Genomic DNA, 21110 nt, shown 5'->3' with positions numbered 1-21110 from the left:
ATGAACATTTGACTTTGTTAGGTGTTTACCAATTTATTGATTCCACACTAATTTAAGTAAAAAAAATGAGGCGTTTTTCTTTTTGGGCTTCTAGTTCATTAATTTACACTATAAAAAATTTTAAAATTATCAACAAATTTTATTTTGACAAATAAATGTCAATAAATTTGAATTATGGATAAATTTTATCGTTAGAATTTATTAACCGACAAAAATATGTGTAGTAAAATTCATTGATAATGTATATTATATTTATCAACAGAAAAATTCATTAATAATTGTCGAAAATATATATTTTATTTATTGACGAAAAAAATTGTTAATAATGTATATTATACTAATCGAAGAAAAAATTTGTCAATAATATATATTTTACTTATCAACAAAAAATTTGTCAATAAAAGGAACAAAAAATTTCCTGTCCATTTTTCCTATATTTTTGCAAGACATAGTAGACGTTATTTATTTTTCTTTCAGCTAGAATGTGTTATCCTTTCATACTTTCCTATCTTATCTCATATCATTGTAGCTACAAATTAAGACTTAATTCATCTTCCTTCAACAAGGCTACCGTTCCATTTAGTCAAGTCGTCTCTATCTTTGTGTAGTCATATCGTCTGTATTTTTCTTCTTTCATGAAATAATGCAATCAAGCACTACTAAAACACTCATAAAAAAGATTCAATATTTGTAAGTGAATAAGAATACAAGATATATAAAAAAATAAAAAGTGAATATATAAGATTAAGTGAATAATCTTTCTCATAATAAATTATATTTATAATGAGAAGTGGATAAAAAATGTATAATTATAATTGATTGAGTTAATTGGCCAAATATTCACTATTTAATCCATTATTTTTATACATGTGGATCACTTCTTATATTCAATGGTATTTGTAGTGTACTATATTCATAAGAATATTAATTTTGGTGTAATTTCTTGTTGTGTTATAATTATATTTATTAGGTAAATTCACAAGAATATTTATCATAATTATTTTCCGTTCTTTTGATATTAGGATGTATTGATGACAACAGAAAATATTTAAGGGTGAAAGAGACGTGAATGTGCAACATTGAGTTGAAGTGGTAAATGAAAGCAGAAGTGGTATCGATGGTGATGAATAATGCAGCAGCGTCAGCGTTGGTGCTCGTGGTGTTGGTGAGCTCCGCAGCGGCAGCGGCGGCGGCGATGGCGGAGGGGTGCAGGGAGGATCTAATAGCGTTTTCAGGATGTCTGGCATACGTGTCGTATCCGCCGAATAACCTGACAGAAAGTCCTTCGGAGAAGTGCTGCATGGCGTTCTCAAGGGCGGTAGAATCGGTTTGCCTCTGCTACGTTGTCGGCGACCCTCTGATCCTTGGCTTCCCTCTCAACACGACAAGACTCTTCTCCCTCTCTTCCCTTTGTCCGTCTCCATTCTCAACCTCTTTTCCCTCTCTTTGCCCTTCAAGTACTTTCTTTCTTCTTTCTTTCTTTCTCTTTCTCTTTCTTTCTTCACAATCCCACGTTAACTTCTTTGCATGCCATTCTTCTTCCTTTTCTTTCACAGATTCTTCTGCTCTGCCTCCTCTCACCACCGCATCGAATCAAACTGGGGGAACTTCTGTCAGTGAGTCTTTCATTTTCTTCTGTTGTTAACTGCTTTCAAAGACATGATATATCTAAACAAGAACCACGTCGTTATTATTATTATCTTTAACAATATTCATGTATGAGCAGGAGCAGGAGGAAGAGGAGGACGAGGGGGAGGAAGAGGGGGAGGAAGAGGAGGAGGAGGGGGAGGAGGAGGGGGAGGAAGAGAAGGACGAGGGGGAGGAAGGGGAAAGTCAGGGTCCGGCGATGAAGGAGAATCTTCTGGGGGAAGTTCACCAGTTTTAAACGGTGGAGCAGGAACGGTTTCTCATAGTCACTCTTCTTCTTCAACCCTCATTCCACTCTTCACTTTCTCAGTATTCTTGGCCATCTTCTCTACACTCCACAACACGTGACCTTTTCTAACTCTCATCGTTGTTTTCAAGATCATAGGATAAATTGTTGAATAATATTCTCCATGTTGCTACAGTCCAATTTCAATACAGAATGTTCTTGTTATTCATGCATGCAATATTATAACACTTTCCACCCTTCACAGATCTTGTTTCTAATCCCAATTTCGTTTGCATGCATGTTTTTCTTTGTTTATTACATGAATTTCACGTTTGAGACTTTGGTTTATTAACGAAAATGGTGTAACTTTGTTGAGATTTTATGGAAATGGATAGATCATGAAAAAGTTACGTATATATATATATATATATATATATATATATATATATATATATATATATATATATATATATATATATATATATATATATATATATATATATATATATTAGTTAGTATGACTTTAAAATGAAGGAGCCATCGTCTTCCCCAGCACGACTTTATTTGTTTTATATGAAGTCACTTTCGAATCACAACTTCAGTTATTTGTGATTTTTTTTTTCACTTCTTTTTTTAATTTTTGAATTCTCGTTAGGGTGTACTCATCCATGTTCATATATTTTTTTTTCATGATATATCAGATTTCACACCGTTTTTGTAAATAAAAATCAGATTTCAGATAACTGGTCAATCCCCAAGTGTGTTCAAGGGCTATATTATTCTGTTTCCTCTTTATTATTTCAACTGCTACAGGTACTCCACATATTCATGCAGAGTAATTTTAACATAAATTCATCCAAAAAAAACCCTTTATTATTTCATTTTCTTTATCCAGTGTCGGCCAAACACCAGATTAAGATCGCAGAAACCCTTTTCTGGTGATAAAGTCATTGAGAAAACCAAGTTCCAGCAGCATCACCTAAAAGCTGAACTTGCACAAAACCAGGGGGAATTCAGAATCTGGTATCTAACAGAACGTAAGGAATATAAACAGAAAAAAATGGAATATAGACATTAAAATATAAAGTCCAAGTAGTCCGACGTGCTGGATTAATTACTTCTCCAGCCATCAGACCACTCAGCTTCATTGGTAACAGGTTTAGGGAGCCCTATCTGGGAAGAATCTTGGCCCCATTCTGCATTGTTTGATGAATCTTGACCGCATTCTGCATTGTTTGATGAATCTTGACCCCATTCTGCATTGTTTGATGAATCTTGACCCCATTCTGCGTTATTTGAGGGCCACGCATTATCTTCAGTCGAGTATGGGTTCTCTTCAGCGTCTTCATCGTCATAAGGTTCCACCCTCTCAGGAAGAGAACAACCCTGGTAAGATGAATTGTCCACACAGTACCACAACATTTGGCTCCAATAGTCATCCTGCCAAATGATAATGAAGAAAAATTATTCATTGTTTTAATATTTTGTAACCATAATTATCCTGCTAAAGAGATAAACTGAACAATTAATGAAGTGAATGATGGAAGTAGAAGTACCACATAAGTCGTTTTTTTACTCACTCAACTTTTTGGCTATATTAGAGAGCTTTTGGTAGTTGGGTTCCTTTGGGATTATCCAATTTTTTTCTTCTTATGGATAATTAAGATAGTCACAATTTGTTGGGTGAAAGGAAATTACCTTGCAGATTATATGCGGATTCCCAATTATAACCAGCAATGATATAGCACGAGTTATAGCCACGTTAAACCTTCTATAATTGCTCAAAAAGCCAAGACAGTGGACTCTGTCAAACTCGTTATGTTTGATAGTTGATCGAACTGTTGATATGATAATAACCTCCATCTCTTGTCCTTGGAATTGCTCGACACTACCCACTTTGATGTCAGGCATATCTAGATTTTCAAGTGTCTGTTTTATTTTTGACACTTGTTGCCTATATGGAGTTATTATGCCAATGTTTTTCTCCTTTATGTTCCCTCCTGCAATCAGTCTACTGACAAGTTCTATAACCTTACTGACTTCAATGCGGTTAAACCACGATGGGTTATTTCCTTCTCTTTCATCGCATCCTTGGATGCCATAGAAAAGAATAGGAAATTCCTTATTAGGTAGCAACTCCCCCATCGTCAGGAAAGTTGTGGAATCTCTACAAGCAAGCAATTCCCCATAATAGAACAACTTTGAAGGAAGATGCAATATTGCTGGGTGACATCGATAGTTCCGAATCAATCGTGTTACATAGTTAGTATCTCCACTGGCATATAGCTGGAGTTGAGACAATCGTTCCATATATGAAACCCCCAAACCAAACTCATCTGCTTTCTTGGAATATATTACTGGACCCAATTGCAATTGGTCTCCAGCCAGAACAACAACAGTTTTCATTGTGCAGAGGTGGGATACAGGGATCAAGGTTTCAGGTTCAGAAGCTTGGCCAGCCTCGTCCAAAAAAATATGGGAAAAGTGACCACGGGCAAGATCTTCAGCATAAAGAAGAGACGCACTCATATATGTGGATATTATGATCTTATAATAACTGAGGGCGTTCACTGGGGGACACTTAAATACCATATCATCAAAGAAGCAGAAGCGGATAATTTCAGGTTTAACATCTTCGTATGGCCTAGTAGATGCATTGAGCCTGAATATTTCATTTTCTCGCAACTCAATGTCCTGTTGAGTAAGGAGTCTCTCCAGTATGTAGTCTGCTGCACTATTTGAGGGTGCACACACAAGAATCCGAGCATTCTTGTGATATTTGTAGAGCTGCAGGATTGCTTCTACTATTGTCCTTGTCTTTCCCGTACCAGGGGGTCCATGAATCAAATAAGGTGGTGCACCTTTGCAACCAAGAATCATTTTGATTGAACAAATTTGCTCCTCGTTAAAAGTACCAGATATGGGTACTAGAGCAGCAGTTTTAATGTGTCTCTTTATTGATGTAGATGGAAAGAGGATGTCGGTACCCAAGTTTTCTGCTGCCTCAGCTGCTTGATATAGCCTTCTCATATTGATCCTGTTATAGGTGAAGTGAACATCATATGTATTTTCGTCCTTGTGGTAAAAGTGAAATTCAGGATCAAACTTCAAATAAATTTCATCAGCTTCAACTCGGTGGATAAAGCCCTGGAGAAATTCACATACAATTTTACTGAGAGAAGAGTGTTAACTGTAAATGATAAATACATTTGTAGAATAATGGAAAGTAAATTTGATAATTATATATTTAGGACTGAAAAATAAAAGATGTACAAAATTAATGAATAACAGAATTCCCCTATTTAGACAAAGTTGCTTGTATACAAATAATTGAATTCTGGGAAATGATTGATTAATTTTTAAAATATTATCTCATTAAGCTGCCAAATGTAATGCAATCATTTCCTCAAAATAAACAGCACGTTAGATTTCTCCAAAGATCATACACATGGTTATAGAAATCGTTTCACAATTATAATCATGCAAATCAATACAACATCTTGTCCTCGTTGCTGAACTTGTCTTCATTCGATTGGATATTGCAATTCATATACTGCATTTTCTGCAGACTATTATGTCTAGGTCGTGCCGTCAAGTAAAAAAAAAGTCCCTATCTGTTTCTTCTTTCTTTTATCAAGCTTTTATTTTATTTTTCTAAATTGTTTCAATGTTCATACACATGAAAATAAACAGTTTGCTTTCCATTCCATCCCCCACAATTGGATCCCAGAAGACTAGCATGGGTGCAAGAGAAAAAAGGATAGACATGTCAAATCTATTAGACAAAGTGATCACTTTTTTTATTCAACAATTTCGTAATAATATCTGGCTTTAATTTTATTCAAGGTTTACAACCTACACTCAGGAAAATCACTGCAAGAGTGGTTTAATCTATCTTAGCTGCCCTGAAATGCAGAGATGAAATGCAAGAGTTGTGCCGTAGATAGGGAAGATGACTTATACATTACAAATATCTCCATCATACAAATATCAACACAAATGAGATGTCATTCTATGGCCGATGATCAAGATAACACTATCAAAAAGACATGTGCTTTTATGATCTACCAGATCAGGCTCTTATCACACAAAGAAGATATACAAGGACCAAACCTGATAAGGCTGTCTGTTGCTATTATCATATGCGAGCTTAACAAATATATAATCCCCATGAACCAGAGATGGTCTTCTCTCAGCAAGCCCAGGAACCTCCATAGACAAAAATCGATTGTTCCTCTTTCTCATCGATATAGATTCCATATCATAAATCCTCATGTCTTCCTGAAAGTAGAAGTCAGAGACAATGAATTAAAAGAAACAAGATCAGTAGGTTTTTTATGACTTATAGCAACTTAAAGTATAGAAAATAAGATCACCTCCAACTGGATCTCTTCCATTATTATTAATGTTTTGAAATAAGATGAATAAGTCCTTCTAGTAAGACCTTCTTCAACAACTTGAGGGATCTGATTATTCTCAAGCAACTCTCTCATGTCCCTGGGAATGTGATATTTCGGAAGCCTATTTATGTATCTTCGAGTTGGCTTCCCTGCAGGACGTGAACCTGGAACATAATTATCCACAACAAATTTGTCCTTTTTCTTTGCTCTTGAATAGGGCCTCTTAGAAGCCAAAGACTTGGAGATTTTGTCTTCAACTAAGAGGAAAACCACCCTTTCAATTTTTTCATCTCCAGCATCAAAATATATGACTGATGAACACATGCCAATTTCTTTTGTCTTGCAAGACAGCCATACTTTCAAGTTTTCACGAGGTTGAAGCACCCTGTCCTCCAAAGAGAAAGATTCTAAGCAGCTCTGTTCTCCTTCTGCATTTGAATTTTCCGGTAGAGGTTCTGTAAGAGAGAGAGTGAAACTGTCCGTAGGATTTGAGGCAAAAATATGAACACTCCACAGGTCCACTGGTTCATCAGTAGTATTCCTAATGGTTATTAAATCCACAGCAGTGTCCCCTATAAATACAGATTGAGGCTTGCCTTCCACAAATGGAAATGGGGCAGATACAACAACTGGAACCCCTTCATAATCAAAGTAACTGCAAACAGATTTCTCTTCCTCAAAATCTAGAAACCCAATTTCAGCCGTATCTCCAATGACAGAGCGTTCCTCATCTGACCACCCGGCAGTACTCATCGGAAACTGCCCTACACCGCCTCAAAGTTGTCTCTACACAAATCATTACCCAAAAATAAATACAACACAACATTTCAGCCAAACCAACAACACAAGAAAATATGAGAAAGGGAAACCACAAAACGACAAAGTTTCGTTCCCCTCGAGTAAACTACAAAACAGACTCGTAAATATACCGAAGTGGATCGCAAGTATTTCCTTTTACAATAAGAGGTTCATACCACGAGAGAAACAGACACAGTGCATTAAAAATCTGTGCTTTACTCTCCCTGTTGAGTAAATGGAAATCCAAATTCATTCTTAAATTACATAACCTAATTTCCATTCAGTACAGCTTAAACTAAATTATCATCCTACAACAGATATAATCTTATGCTTGACCAATCGTACAAGTAATACCTAAAATTGAAGCTGCATGGGTTAAGAGCATAAAATGGAAAACGAAGGATCAAGTAAATGAATGAACAATCTGAAACAACAACAATGGTGAAGACAGTAATAGAGTGAAAGGGTTGACATGAAAATCGCATTGTAAAGAAGAAAGAGGGTTTTGGAATGATCAAACTCCTCCTTTCCCTTTTTCCTTACCTTAGCAACCAAGTTTGGAAAAAAGATAAACTTTGCGAAATCCCTCATTCTTTACACTCCATAGCCACTGTCAAATGAACCTATTCAACTCCCAGCTTTTCATCGTTCAGTTGTTTTTTTCTTTTTTCATTTTTCTTACTCTGATTTTTAAAATAATTATTGTTATATATTATTATTACCTTAAACCTAAAACTACTTTATATGGTTTTTTTTACGTGCGTGTACACATGTAAATGGTTACATGTGACGTTACATGTATGTATATAATTTGTTTATTTTTAGATATCTTCATAGGAATATCAAAGTATCTAAAAATCACCATAGAGATATATACGGTGATTTCTTAGAAAATAAAAACTATATGATAGAAAATTTCTTTCATAACATAAATGTTTGACTTTGGTCATTCAAGGAAGAATAGAATCATTCAAATTATCTAAAGAATCTCTCTAAGATATGGATTTAAATTTAAATAAAAGTAAATTTGAAAGCATAAATTTTTATATAAGCCTAACATTGCAATAAAAGAAACTTAAATAACTATAAGTTAACATGAAGCCAATAGTTATGAGTACGGTATGATAAAAAGAAGGAATGCTAACCCTTGATTACACTACATTTATTGACTACAAAATGAAATCTAAAATAAGTAATTTCATTAATTAAATCAATATAAATTCATATAACATTTTTTTCCAAAGACTAAACTATCATTTTTATTTTTTATGTTTATAATCATTTTATAAATACAAACAAACACTTTAGAATTTATAATGTCTTTATCAATAAACAAATAAAAAATCTCTTTAATACTTGAATATTGTTTCTCAGTAAAAATTTAAAATATGACGATTTGAAAGGTGAAGGCTTGAAACGTTTAAAATATATGGTTTTTAATTCTTGAAAAAAAAAATCTATTTGAAATTTCTAACATTTTTTAAATTATTTTATGATAGTTGATATATTGAGTTGTTTACTTTCTTTTTCTTTTCGTTTGTTGTTTTCTTCTATGTTGATTTAAGTTTGTTTATGTTTAATTATATTTTAAGTTTTAACAGCATTAAAATGAAATACAAACTATTAAAAAGAAATATAAACGGTACAACAACCTTACAAATATTTTATTATTTAATTATTTTTTATGTAATTTTGTATACATAAAATAAATTATCAATTCTAATTGTATAATACTTATGAAAACTTTTTGTCTTCTAAATAAAATAAAATCATATTAATAATTATTGAGATCATAATTCATTTGTGTGATGGGCTTGGCAGGTCAGCCCATTGGCCAAAGCCCGTATTTAAATCTATAACTAACTGTATAATATCAATACAGGATTAAACTAGAAACTTATAACCTAAATTGAATGATACAGTTTTCAGCGTTCTTTTAAGAGATTATTTTCCTAATGTCTCATTCATTCCCAACCTAAATCACCATTTTTGTCCATAGTCAGATTTTTACTATAAAAGTTGTGGTCCAAAAAATGGTCACATAATGGGGTTGTTTCATTCTATAACTCCAATTATTTCATCTTTTATCTCTAATTTTCAAAAATAATCTTAGATATTACATAAAGATTTTTTTAAAGACTTCAACCGATTTTGAAATCTATTAAAAATTTTGAAAAAATTTTCATTGGATTTTCAAAATTTAATGAATTTTTTTAATTAATAATGATAGTTTTGAAATTTTAAAAAATATATATATATAAAATGAAATGATTGAAGGAAGGTGCCGGATGAAACAATTTATGGTGTGATTGAAGAAGTAGAGCAGCACTACGAAAAGTCATATTACAGAGAACCTTTTCCAGTTCATATGCAGCCTGCAATGTCTCTATCAAAACTCTATCTATTTCTTTAAAATCAAGCTCACAAGGAACACTCTCATAACACATGCAAGCTACACTTATTGTTTTGTTGCTTCTTCAACAACAAATTTGATGAAAAGTAGAGAACACTGTAATTAAAACCATCATTAAACCTTTCTTTCTCTCCTTTTTACTTCTACCAAAAGCTCATCAAATTTAATACCATAATTGGTTTGATTTTCTTTTCTTATTTCAAAAGTTTAATCAATGTTCTTGCCTGTTACGAGTTTGACAGTTCCTACAGATTAATTATATGACTGGATAACTTATTTATTAAATTTACCAGAATCAGAATCTCCATGTAAAAGCCATTTAAGCCTTTCGAGTTTGTTAATGATCACAACAATAGAAAAAAGAGCACGCAGCAGCAGAGGAATCTTATTTGATATCAAAGACACCTTTATCAGATAAATCTATAATTAGCTACAAATTTCCTTTATCTCTGTAATTACATTTTCTTTTTCATCACTGTAGCAATCAATATATAGTATACATCAATCAAAATTCATGTTTTTTCTGCACTCGGGACAAAAAAGTTAGTAGCCTAATGATTATGTTGACGAACTTTTCAACTTCATTCAGCCATCATGAACATTCTCAAAAAACAACTAAAGAATCATTAACTAAATAAAAAAATGGTCTCTTTCCGCCTCCTGCACAACAAAAAAGAAAAAAGAAAAGGTTTGATCATGAGTATGCGTGCGGCGTGCGTCTCACTAGTAACATTTAAAAATAGAAGACAACATTAACAAGAAAAGAATGACGTAGTACCCAATGATTGTGCAAGAGTGCCAATGAACACAGAGGGTTTTGAGACATGTAAAGTTGTGTGTTTGTTAATTGGCTATCAGATAATGCACAGTTGCACAGTATTTAAGCTGGCGTGAGATGCTAACGAGATGATGATGATGATGAGTAACTTGTACTGATCATGGGTTAGGCAAGGCATGACTGTATAAAAATATTACATGTTAGCACCTCACAATGAAAAAGTTAAAGTTCAAATTAGACAAAAGAGGTTGAGAAAAAAAGCAGAAACAAGAAAAGAATTAACCTTTTTCGGTATGTGGGAAATGGGTTGTTTCTATCAATCTCCATAAATAACATTCTTCAAAGTGAGGTGACTCCGGCTTGTTGACCAAGTCCTGAACAGTGATAGGTGCATGCATGTAAGATTTTGTATTTCGTAGAGTGTAAATAAGAGTAATGGTATCATGACACATTTTTCCGTTCATTTGACACAGAGTATAATGGTAAAATAGTCATAAAAGTGTAAACTTTTGTATTTTTCCAAGAAAGAATAGAGTAAAAAGTAAGAAAAGACACTGTCAAATGAATGTAAAAAATTTAGGTGTGTGAAAGAATCATTTTTCGGTAAACAATTGTGATGACAGTAACAGGGGAGGAGGGGGAAGGACATAAAAGCAGAAAAGGTTGAGACAGACTCATCAGAAGACTATGCAGTGAACACATTCTGATTATTTTGACTAACGGATCGAAGAAATCAGTTTGAGTATATTGAAAAGAAAGGTAAAACTAGTAGGATTTAATTTAACACATCAAAATCCAGACTATTGTGCTCAAATATAATATAACTCAGTTGCAGTTGCAGCTTCTGAACCTTTGTACTTGTGGTCTAACCAATAATATAAAATAAGAAAAAGGCCTCATAGATAGCCCTTTGGGGAAGGAAGGGGGTCATTGCTTTGCACATGCCATGTGCAAGAATTTTCCATAAAAAAGATCATTTTAGGTACCTAAGCTTGCCACAAAAGCAAGAATCTTGTGTTTTTGGAATTGAGAATGTACCTGAAATCCCATATATCAGAAAAAACTAAGTTCGGTATATCCAGTGGAATATGGCAAGAGTTCTTCCACCTCGATTCGGTTCCTGGAACAACAGCTCACACTTTTCTTCAACCTTCCATGATTTGCCTCAACCTCAGCCGAAAATATGCCATAAACTGGCTTGTGATCTGAAAACCTTGATTCTCCACGGACATAGGATAATTGATGGAGACCTTCTCCATACCACAGTATCCGATCACACCTATAAAAAGGAACATATTCACATTGGAATGAGTTGAAATAAGTTGCAACATTGAAAAAATAATCTTTCCATAATTGCTGATTTTATAGCCTTTATGGGGTTGGGATGTTTCTTCTTAATTCTTATTTCTTTGGTTAGGTGACAGAAGATGATCTTACCAAGCAGGTGTTCGCCTTTTCTCCTTTGGATGCATGTCATCTCCTGCATATCTATCTGAATTTGTTGAATACTTGTAAGTTGGAGGAAAATAAATCTTTCCTTCATTCCATCCGACAAATGCACGACCTCTCTTTTGTTCTATTCTCAACTGCAAAAAGAACAATATAGATAGATGTTAACATCGATTGTTTTTGTTTGCCAGCAATCCAGTTGAAGGTAAAAGAGAAATTAGAAATTAGAGCTGTGTAAATGTACCTGGTCGTTCTCCAATAGTGCTCTCCAGTTTTGCATCTCAACAAGAGCCTTAGCAGAACGGTAGGAGAGGACAATTCGATAATTCAAGTCTCCAAGCCATATAATTCGACTAAGGAAATGAATCCAAAGTTAAAACATGATGCAAAATAGGCAAATTCAAGAATCTCTAAAGGAAGTTCTTACTCATGCTCGAGGATTGTCTCCGGAGACTTCTCATTTTCAGGACCATGAACACGAGGAAACCTTGTCTTCTTAAGAATCTCTATCACATCAGAATTTCTTCTCAGTTCATCACCCTCTTTCTGTCCTGAGGTTAAGTGGCTACAAATGAAGCAAAAGCTTGTTTCATGTAGAGACATGCTAATTGAGATGGATCCCTGAAAATACACAGGCAGAATAGCTCTCATGTCAACATATTTAAATCATTCAACACATTTTCCATCAGTATATGAAACGAAAAGTTAAAACAAGGACAATGATGACTGAATTAAAACTACCTTGTTTCCAAGATAACCCATCAATCCTCTGCCAACACATGACACTTTCATGTTTCGAACATGATCCTTCAATTCACTCCTCACCCATATGGTAAGAAATATTCCTACCATTTGCTTACTTGCAACAAGGCAGTACCTGGAACGCCTTGGCATGCCATATCCATCTTCGGTAGAGGCAGGCCCACCATGAGACAATGGTGAAAATAAGACTGTGTTTGGCGAATCTCCAAGGGCATTGTCATCATCAGATGAACTCCATCTTGAGTAGTCACTGGGTCTGGAGTAGTCACTTGCTCTGGAATAGTCACTGGGCCTATAACCCCATCTGAAGCTGGGATCGAAGTCACTTTTCCTCTGACCAAACATTACACGATCACAAACACTGAATCTTCGATCTAGTCGAGGCTGCGTAGTTGAAGGATCATTGTCAATTCCCCAGCTGCTAGAAGTTGTCTGGAACGATCTACGATGGAAGAGTGAGGAATTCTTCTGCCTAGCCGATCCCTCAAAATCTACATTTAATTCTACCACTGGCTGAGGCAGTGGAGACGGTGTATAATACCCACCACCTCCACTAGAACCAGGAAGATTGTTTAAGGTTCTTCCAATGAGAGCAAGCCATTTTTTGGCAGGGCCGTTGTCTTCAGCGCCTAAGATGTTACCAACATTCAAGGGAACTACCTCTTGAAATCTGTAACGCAAATGTGTCGTTAACAACTAGTATTAAGGTTGCTTGGAAAAAACATGACCTTAAATAGTACCAAATCCTACCCAAGAACATAAATATCTGCAGGTGGTGAGGCATGAAGCAAATCATCTATACTCAAATTTCTCGGTGGAGATCTTCCAGCCACATTCCACGTAGCAACAAAAACGCTGTTCATAAAGTAAGAGAAGCACTCATCAGAAATTGGAGTCATCAAAGCTAGATTTGTTTTTCCTGGTGAAAATGTAAGGTCAAAGAAAAAGCATACCTGTAGTTATGGACATCGACAATTCGAGGATGGTCAAGACTAACTCTGCCTCGCCTGACCTGCTCCGTGTTCCTGCCAATCTTCTCTGCACAATACAATGAGGGATTTTAAACACCTTTTACAAATGTTAAGCTAAAAAGAACAAGAGAAAAGGAAGAAAATTTTCAAATGGGTAATTATTCAAAGAAAGGATTTGGGTACTTCGTAATTCTGTACCTGTTTTGCTCTTTTTGATTGTGCAAGGCTCTCTGTCGGAGAAGCTTTTCCTGCTTCTGTATTGTACGTCACCTCCTGGAGAAGGAATTAAGTTACAATGCATCAAATTATAATTCATAAGAGGTTAAAAAATCGTGGAGAAAGAAAACTAGGAATGCAACCAAAAACGGATTTCATTAACAAGAGTAGTTTAAAACAAGCTTGCACGAATCTGTGATTATAAAAATTCAATCAAAATCTGGCAAACTTCGTTGTAGATTTAAAAAAACAGAATCGGCTAGAACTTTAGCTTCAATTCATCGTTTTCCTGAATGGCATTACTTTCTTTTACTTCCCTTAATTTCACCCCCACAATGCGTTAGCATCTCAATGGATTGAAGCATGTGCATGTTAGTGCCCAACTTTAGTTGAAAACGATCACTTTGGAAAGTAACTTTTTTGAAGGAAACAAAACAAAAACACCAACCTCCATAAGCACCACCATTTGATTGGCAGGAGTCCTCCTCTTTGCTTTTGATATTGAAGAACTTTCTCACCATTCTCTTCGACCATGAGAGCTTCACCAGGCCCAAACACACAAAACAGTTAACAAGTTGCCAAAGATTGAAATATGCAAATTACACAATCAAAATGTAGAATTTCATTTCCCAGGAGAACATAAAATGAAACCGACAAACGAAAGGAGAAATTTTTATTTTTTTTCAGCAGCAGAGTTGAGTCAACAACAATAGGGTAAAATAAAAACCTTGCTTTTCTTGGAATTCTCGTCTCTCATTGTTAATCTTGCACCTCACACAGCCCCTCAAGTATGCTACGTTGTACTCCAGTACAGATTAAGAAAATGCTGCAATCCAAAAGCGACCCGAAATTCTCAACAATTGAAGAAGCAAAATTCTCTTGTGAAACCCTTTGTGAAAATAGAAACAATAACAAACTCTCGTAAGCTTCTCAACTTGAGAACAACAAAGGAGAAAGGGAGAGACAGCAGAATGGGTGAACGTGATGTTCTGTTTCGCTCTTGTGATGCCACAACCACACCCTTGAAAATTTAAGAACAAGAAAACAAGGTCCCTGTAAATATGTCACCAACTAGAAAGAAAGGCAACGCCTTTAAGTATTTAATGCCTTTAAATGAGACGAGGAACAAGACAATACGACAAGCAAAGCAATAGAGAGAGAGAGAGATGTGTTTCTCTCTCTTGGGAAAAACTCACTGCCTCGTTCTCTGCAACAACCACCAAGTATCAAATTTGAACAGAATAAAGTACTGTGAGGGTTAAATATATTTACTTTTTAAAATGGCAACATCTCAGTTGAAGACAAGGCAAAGATGAAGGGGGCAGAACAGGTCGTTTAGCTTTAACGTTTTGGTCAGATGAACAAAGACTGCCCCTGTTCAGCAAAGTGAGTGAGATCTACCAGTATCTTATAGCTGTAATCTTTCTTCCCGTTTCGGTCTTCCGACCAAAGCAAAAGCAGTTGAACGTGGAAAAAGATAAAAGGGTGGTTGTGATATATCTATTAATTTGGAAAACGTATCTGTCTCTACCTATGTGAAATGTGTGTGTATTTTTTCTTAGTCTTTTGTTAGACAAGGAACGTTTGTAGCACAGCTTGTTACATGGTACTCCAAAAATTGATTCTGTCCTGTCTTATATTTCCATGGATTTGTGATAGAATATAGATTCATAGATAGTATGCTGTCATTGGTTGGAAAGGCATCAATCTGGTAAATCTCACTTTAAAAATTGATACATCCACGTGAAACACAAGTTCTATATTTCACAATTTTTATCGTGAAACTGGAAAAATAAACACTTGTTCAGTAATTTATGCTCCGTTGATAAATAGAAAAGTAAAGGAAAAAAAAAGAAAAAAAGAGAACCATTTTGTGAGTTTTTCTCTTCTTTACAGTCTCGGGCGCCGTCCAAGTTGCTGCTTTTGAAATCCTCAAACAGTCAATAATCCATGCATTTCTTTCCCATAAAGAACTTTGTCAAAAGAGAATGAACCACTATTTAGTTTCAGTTTCGAAAACTGTGAATTTCTTCAGGAAACTGATGCAATAACGAACAATGACAGTGTGTCAAAAATGTTTGGTAGATTATTAAGCATCATAAACTTGTGTTATAGTGACTAAAAAGTTGGAAATAAATTAGTGTGTGAAGAATATAATATATCTGTTTATGAATGAAAGGAGTCACTAACACTAACATGGTTCTATCCTTACCTTCAGGGAATAGAGTTGGTGATGTGATGATGTGACACACTTTTACTTTTTGCTAGATTTTGAGAGTATTGTTGCGTTTATTCGTTGTTAATTTGGCTCTTTGGAATTATTTGAGGACACAGAGAAGAAAAAGAAAGAATGGGGGCGGCAAAGAGTAAGGAAATTTGGGCCATATATGGTAATTGAAAATGTCTAAAGAAAAAAAAGTGGGCCCACAGTTTGGGTTGTGGTCTTAATCTATTTGTCTTCTATCTTTGAGTATTGTTGGCAACCTAAAATAAACAAGATCTTCTTTTGGAGAACATAACTTTGAATGAGTCATAAGGGGATGCTATCACTATACATAATTGTGTATGAGATTTTTTGTTTCTAGAATAAGTCATAAGGGGATGCTGTCATCGATGCTAGAGTGATAAAGTTATTTAAAAACGAATATCTATAGTTATAATATTAAAAGGAACAAATCATTTTTTAATGAGATGAATCTGATATGACCAAAAATAGGTTTAGAGGGTAAAAACTTATATTCCAAAATAATCAAAATATTAAAGAGATACAGATTTGTCAACTTATAAAAAGCTAGTTTATTACTTAAAAAAGAGAATTAAATAAATACTGAATGCTCTGGTTTAAATTTTTCATATTCTTTTTGAACTTCGTCTCGTTCCAATATTTTTAACCGACTCTTTTATAAACATTGCTGTAATGATTGTAAACATATAGTAGTAATGACACATGCTAGTACATATGAACCCTGGCCGACATGATCAAGACAACTTATATCACTGCCTGATTTAGTCTTTCAGTGCACCCAATTCAATCTTTATATCAAGCATCCATTCAATATCATGCAAAATTCTACACTTTGTTAAAAGACTCAATAAACATTAAATAGAATATATATATATATATATATATATATATATATATATATATATATTCTACTGTACCCGGTGACCGATCGGCGAAGGAGATATCAGTAGCCAAAATAGTCAACCAATCAACTGTCCGACAAGCGCAAACCAAAAAAGGTAGATATAATTAATGACCATATTAAGAACGAATATACGGTATTTATGAGTGATTGACAGGTTATATGGTCCAAAAATATATTACACTAATGCTTAATCAATGGACTTGATTGTTACAAGTCCTAATAAAATATAGACATCTTTATGAAACATATCTGATTTGAGCGTCGGAGTGTCTTGTGCAGGTCAACCACCTGTCGGAGTGGATTGCGTTCTTGGAAAAGATTGGACGAGAGAAGGACGACTGACCCTCGGACCAATTCAACCGAAACATTTTTACGTGTCTACACTTTTGGTATGAATAAAGCCAAACAATTTCCATCCAATCACAAGTTGCGGGGCGATGGCACAAAACCCAGGGAACGCTCTCCGAGAGCTCCTGGTCCTAAACCAAGCGGTGAAGAGTGTTCGTGAACTCTCACTCTCGTCCACAAAACCCAAGGAACGCTCTCCGAGAGCTCCTGGTCTTTAACCGAGCGGTCACAAGTATTCGGCCATTCGGTCTCAAACCACAGCACATCGCTCGGTGATTCATAAAGGTAATCACTTTTTCCCGCCACTTTAAATTCGTCCGGCATATTTAAACCCCTTCGGGCTTAATGTACTATACCTGGCAACCGACCGGCTGTCAAACAAACTAATGAGAAAATGTAAATATCATTAATGGCCAATTAATACGTTTAATGACCATATTAAATGTGAATATACGCTATTTATGAGTGATTGACATGTCATATTGCATAAAAATATGGTATTAATGGACAATTAGCAGGTATATTAGCAAGTATTATTAGATTTATTGCCATGTTAAATATGAATTAATGAGCTTGATTGTCATAAGCTCTATAAATATAGGGTTAAGCTCAGGTAAAGACATTTTTTTCTATCCTAAGCCCAGGTAAAGACATCCTTTTCTATTCTAATAAAATATAGACCTCTTGAAAACATATCTGACTTGAGCGTCAGAGTGTATTCTACAGGTCAACCATCTGTCAGAGTGGATTGTGTTCTCGGAAAAGATTAGACGAGAGAAGAAGGATCGACCCTTGAACCAATTCAACCGAAACATATATAATATATATAACGAAGAAATAATTTAGTTCAGAGGAAAATAAACTAATTTATTTTCAGTATTTATCTATTTATATTATTTTTTACTGTATTTATACTATTCAAGTAATCAAAGAGGATTCAGTGCCTACTTAATCACGATTTAAACTTTATTTTATGTTACACCGAGAAATCAGCTAACTCCCAAGCTCAACTAAATATGTAGAATGTCGAAAGAAAAAATTCATTTCCAGTAATGAACTACATAAAAAAAACAAACAGAATGAACCACTGTTCATGTAAAAAAGGATTTCCTTTTTTTAGTAAACTGAAATATTAATGTAAAAAAGGAAAACTAGAAATACATTTTCCAACTCTGTTTTGTAACAAGACTCTCTACTATTGTTCAGAAAAAGCGTTCCTATTATTTATTCTATTTTATTTAAGCTACTTTACTCTTGAATACGTTGTCGTGTAATGATTTGTCTTCATATGTGATTTGGTGGTTGGAATATGTAATTAGTTACTTTATTTTAGCATCGCATGGTACCTTTTGCCCATATTTCCTATTTTGGCTCGCTGTTGAAATATAGTCTTTTTTTAATCCAAGAATCAAAGGAGAAAGTTGTTTGTTTATGTAATGATTGTCTGGTTTATTTAAACCACTAATCACACGTTTTAAGTACGATTACAAAAGTAAGAGGAGACAAGTCTCCCCTCTGCACTCGTTTCAGAGAACAAAACAGAGTATTGCAAAAACAGGGTGCCGTCGCTTTTGCCCAAAACATGCAGGGGTTACAGCGACATCATTACAACAACAATAGTTCCACAAACTAAATGCCCTAACAACTTAGAACATGTGTTAACTGGATTCAGAGTGTCTCAAGAATATTATGTGAATGAAAATCTCACAAACCAAATTGAAAATAGCAAGGAATTTGTAGAGAGAAAAAAAGGTTAGTAAGAACCCTATGATGCTACACCGTTCGATTCTTCATCAAGAAACGGGTAATCAGTGTACCCAACAAGCGGATCAGGATCTTCGTGGTAGAATGTCTGGCGAATATACTTGTTGAGAGGAGCATTGAGAGCAAATCTCTTTGGCAAATCTGGATTGGCCAAGAACAAACGGCCATAGGCAACAAGATCAGCCCTGTCTTCAGCAATGGCTTTGATCCCATCTTCCCGGTCATAACCTCCGGCAACTATAAAAGTGCCATTGAAGACCTTTCTCATTGGCGTCAGGTTTTCATCTGGACCTCCAACAGTTCCCATTCTGGGTTCCACCATGTGACAGTAGACAATGTTATACTTATTGAGTGCACTGACCATGTAAAGCCCCAGTTGTAGTGGATTTGAGTCACCACAATCGTTAAAGTCTGCAAAAGGTGATAACCTAATTCCAACTCTATCAGCCCCCACCTCATCGACAACAGCTTCAACAACCTCCAGAGGAAGTCGGCACCTGTTCTCAAGGGATCCACCGTATTGATCTGTTCGGTCATTAGCCTGGTCTTTCAAAAATTGATCAAGCAGGTACCCATGTGCCCCGTGGATCTCAACCCCATCAAAACCTACAATTTCCACAACAACACGCAAGTCAGTGTAGTCAGTTTGTGAAGCAATGATAAAAGCATATGTAGGAGCAAAATGCGAATAAAGTTACATACCAGCTTCGATGGCATTCCTTGCAGCAACTCTGAAGTCATTGACGATATGAGGAATTTCATCGGTCCTCAGGCGGCGGGGTGGCGTGTGTTCGATATATCCAAGGCCGTTAGTTCGAGGCGTTGGTGGAATTGGCTTGTCCGTAGAAGAAATGGGTGCTTGCCCATTCGGCTGATAACCTGTACAAAAATCAGAATGCAGTCAATCAATCAAGAACCCAACCTTATTAAACTTGAAATCAAACCTGGATTAAGTACATTATATGTAAAAGAAAAAAAAATCAGAATAGGGAAAAATTACTTGAATCCGAAACCCTTCCTACATGCCAAATCTGGCAAAAGAAGACACCGCCTTTGGCATGAACGGCATCGACGATGGGTTTCCACGCTTCCACTTGCTCTTTGGTCCATATGCCAGGCGTGTTGGGATACCTTCAGGGTGAGATGAGAATTAGACGTGTTACACGAAGACGAAGACGGAGAAAGAATGAGAATAAGAGTAATAAATACCCTTGAGCAGTGTCGGAAACTCCGGTAGCTTCGGCAATGAGAAGGCCACCGTCGGAGGTTCTCTGAGAATAATACAGGACGGCGTGGGGTTGCGGAACGTTGTTGTAGGACCTCTCTCTGGAGAGCGGTGCCAATACAACTCTGAAAAAACGATGAAATATAAAGAAGTGAATCGAAACAAGAAGGGGAAGAATGGAGGTATAGAAACGAAGCGACATGCTACCTGTGAGATAGATTGAATTTTCCCATCTTGTAGGGAGTGAGAAGAGGGATTGTTTGGTGAGAAGGAGCGGCGGCGGCGGCCATTGCGGTGGTGTTAGGGTTGAAGTTGATTCTGTTTGAATTAGATTTGAAGTGGAAGGTGGGGGTGGTGGATGTAAAGGTGGAGCTATAAATAGAAGAGAAACGAATTAACGATTTTGAAGAGAATAAAATGAAAGAAGGAGCGGTAAGGGTGACGTGTGCCATTGCGTATTCAGCTTAACCCTCACGACAAACCAAACTATCTTTATTTCGTTTTTGAGAGGTTTTCTTTCTGGGTTCCCTGTCGTACTAAAACACAGTTCAGTATTTATGCAACTGATATATGGTAGGGTAGCCATAAATGAACCGGTTCAATTGAAAGAAACGGGGTTCAGTTGAGTAAGTGGTAGAAACAGAGATTACGTGGCATGAAAGCAGTGGTTGGTTATTTTGCAAACTCCTCTCAATTATATTAAAATCATCTTAATCCACTAGATAATTATATTTTCACAGCATTGTTTTAATATTTTAATATTATTTACATATAATAATTCAAAATTATTTTACACTCAATAATAATAATAATCATAAACTCAATCAAATTATCTTAGTTTGAAAATAAAAGTAAAAAAAAAATCGAACTCAACTCCGTCAACCTTCCGTGCAGGATGTGACATTGGACAGTGATGTTTTTCTTCATCACGAGGATGCTCACACCAAAATTAATTATATTATAT

The 21110-nt window shown here is 35.3% G+C and overlaps 4 protein-coding genes across 11 annotated transcripts; 1 reads left to right on the top strand and 3 right to left on the bottom strand.

The window, feature by feature from the left end:
• The first annotated feature begins 1117 nt into the window (after nt 1-1117).
• On the top strand, nt 1118-1885 carry LOC108320806 (non-specific lipid transfer protein GPI-anchored 25). The gene is made up of 3 exons (XM_017552350.1): nt 1118-1457; nt 1557-1612; nt 1727-1885. The coding sequence occupies exons 1-3, from the start codon at nt 1118-1120 to the stop codon at nt 1883-1885; spliced, it is 555 nt and encodes a 184-aa protein (XP_017407839.1).
• An 839-nt stretch (nt 1886-2724) lies between these two features.
• Nucleotides 2725-7760, bottom strand: LOC108320898 (probable RNA helicase SDE3). 2 transcript variants are annotated; one of them, XM_017552492.2, is made up of 5 exons: nt 7615-7760; nt 6250-7059; nt 5987-6154; nt 3572-5020; nt 2725-3313 (listed from the first exon to the last, which is right to left on the bottom strand). In XM_017552492.2, the coding sequence occupies exons 2-5, from the start codon at nt 7024-7026 to the stop codon at nt 2984-2986; spliced, it is 2724 nt and encodes a 907-aa protein (XP_017407981.1). In that variant the 5' UTR covers nt 7027-7059; nt 7615-7760; the 3' UTR covers nt 2725-2983. The 2 variants fall into 2 exon arrangements, with proteins under 2 accessions (XP_017407981.1, XP_017407982.1); XM_017552493.1 differs by lacking the exon at nt 7615-7760 and adding an exon at nt 7426-7608.
• Nucleotides 7761-9899: 2139 nt separating this feature from the next.
• LOC108320894 (type IV inositol polyphosphate 5-phosphatase 7) lies at nt 9900-15227 on the bottom strand. Of its 7 annotated transcripts, XR_008245615.1 has the most exons (15): nt 14933-15227; nt 14596-14681; nt 14388-14486; nt 14109-14199; nt 13643-13717; nt 13427-13511; nt 13224-13328; nt 12453-13143; nt 12139-12332; nt 11956-12064; nt 11700-11848; nt 11301-11541; nt 10546-10636; nt 10263-10442; nt 9900-10144 (listed from the first exon to the last, which is right to left on the bottom strand). XR_008245615.1 is itself a non-coding variant. In XM_052869345.1 (10 exons), exons 1-10 carry the CDS (start codon nt 14415-14417, stop codon nt 11316-11318), a joined length of 1755 nt encoding a protein of 584 aa, XP_052725305.1. In that variant the 5' UTR covers nt 14418-14922; the 3' UTR covers nt 11300-11315. The 7 variants fall into 7 exon arrangements, 1 of the variants encoding a protein (XP_052725305.1); XR_008245613.1 differs by lacking the exon at nt 14596-14681 and having other exon boundaries at nt 14388-14549; XR_008245616.1 differs by lacking the exon at nt 14596-14681.
• A 3414-nt stretch (nt 15228-18641) lies between these two features.
• Nucleotides 18642-20621, bottom strand: LOC108320895 (putative 12-oxophytodienoate reductase 11). The gene is made up of 5 exons (XM_017552489.2): nt 20354-20621; nt 20131-20271; nt 19922-20052; nt 19624-19800; nt 18642-19527 (listed from the first exon to the last, which is right to left on the bottom strand). Exons 1-5 carry the CDS (start codon nt 20596-20598, stop codon nt 18923-18925), a joined length of 1299 nt encoding a protein of 432 aa, XP_017407978.1. The 5' UTR covers nt 20599-20621; the 3' UTR covers nt 18642-18922.
• Nucleotides 20622-21110: the final 489 nt, after the last annotated feature.

Source organism: Vigna angularis, chromosome 10 (assembly GCF_016808095.1).
Source record: "Vigna angularis cultivar LongXiaoDou No.4 chromosome 10, ASM1680809v1, whole genome shotgun sequence".
In the NCBI taxonomy this organism is placed as follows: domain Eukaryota; kingdom Viridiplantae; phylum Streptophyta; class Magnoliopsida; order Fabales; family Fabaceae; genus Vigna; species Vigna angularis.
Note: the sequence above shows the minus strand (reverse complement) of the source record. Positions and strands in the feature narration are given on the sequence as shown.

Bases quoted from the DNA above. Each gene is read 5' to 3' on its own strand.
- LOC108320898 (XM_017552492.2), bottom strand. From the start codon at position 7,026: ATGAGTACTGCCGGGTGGTCAGATGAGGAACGCTCTGTCATTGGAGAT. The intron at 6,155-6,249 runs GTGATCTTATTT...TTCTACTTTCAG, and splicing joins TGGAAGAGATCCAGTTGGAG to GAAGACATGAGGATTTATGA. The intron at 5,021-5,986 runs GTTTGGTCCTTG...GAATTTCTCCAG, and splicing joins GCAACAGACAGCCTTATCAG to GGCTTTATCCACCGAGTTGA.
- LOC108320894 (XM_052869345.1), bottom strand. From the start codon at position 14,417: ATGAGAGACGAGAATTCCAAGAAAAGCAAG. The intron at 13,512-13,642 runs GTACAGAATTAC...TGTATTGTGCAG, and splicing joins AATCAAAAAGAGCAAAACAG to AGAAGATTGGCAGGAACACG. The intron at 11,849-11,955 runs GTACATTTACAC...TTCTTTTTGCAG, and splicing joins CACTATTGGAGAACGACCAG to TTGAGAATAGAACAAAAGAG.
- LOC108320806 (XM_017552350.1), top strand. From the start codon at position 1,118: ATGGTGATGAATAATGCAGCAGCGTCAGCGTTGGTGCTCGTGGTGTTG. The intron at 1,458-1,556 runs GTACTTTCTTTC...TTTCTTTCACAG, and splicing joins TCCCTCTCTTTGCCCTTCAA to ATTCTTCTGCTCTGCCTCCT. The intron at 1,613-1,726 runs GTCAGTGAGTCT...ATGTATGAGCAG, and splicing joins ATCAAACTGGGGGAACTTCT to GAGCAGGAGGAAGAGGAGGA.
- LOC108320895 (XM_017552489.2), bottom strand. From the start codon at position 20,598: ATGGCACACGTCACCCTTACCGCTCCTTCTTTCATTTTATTCTCTTCA. The intron at 20,053-20,130 runs GTATTTATTACT...CTCACCCTGAAG, and splicing joins GTTTCCGACACTGCTCAAGG to GTATCCCAACACGCCTGGCA. The intron at 19,528-19,623 runs GTATGTAACTTT...TGGAAATTGTAG, and splicing joins AAGGAATGCCATCGAAGCTG to GTTTTGATGGGGTTGAGATC.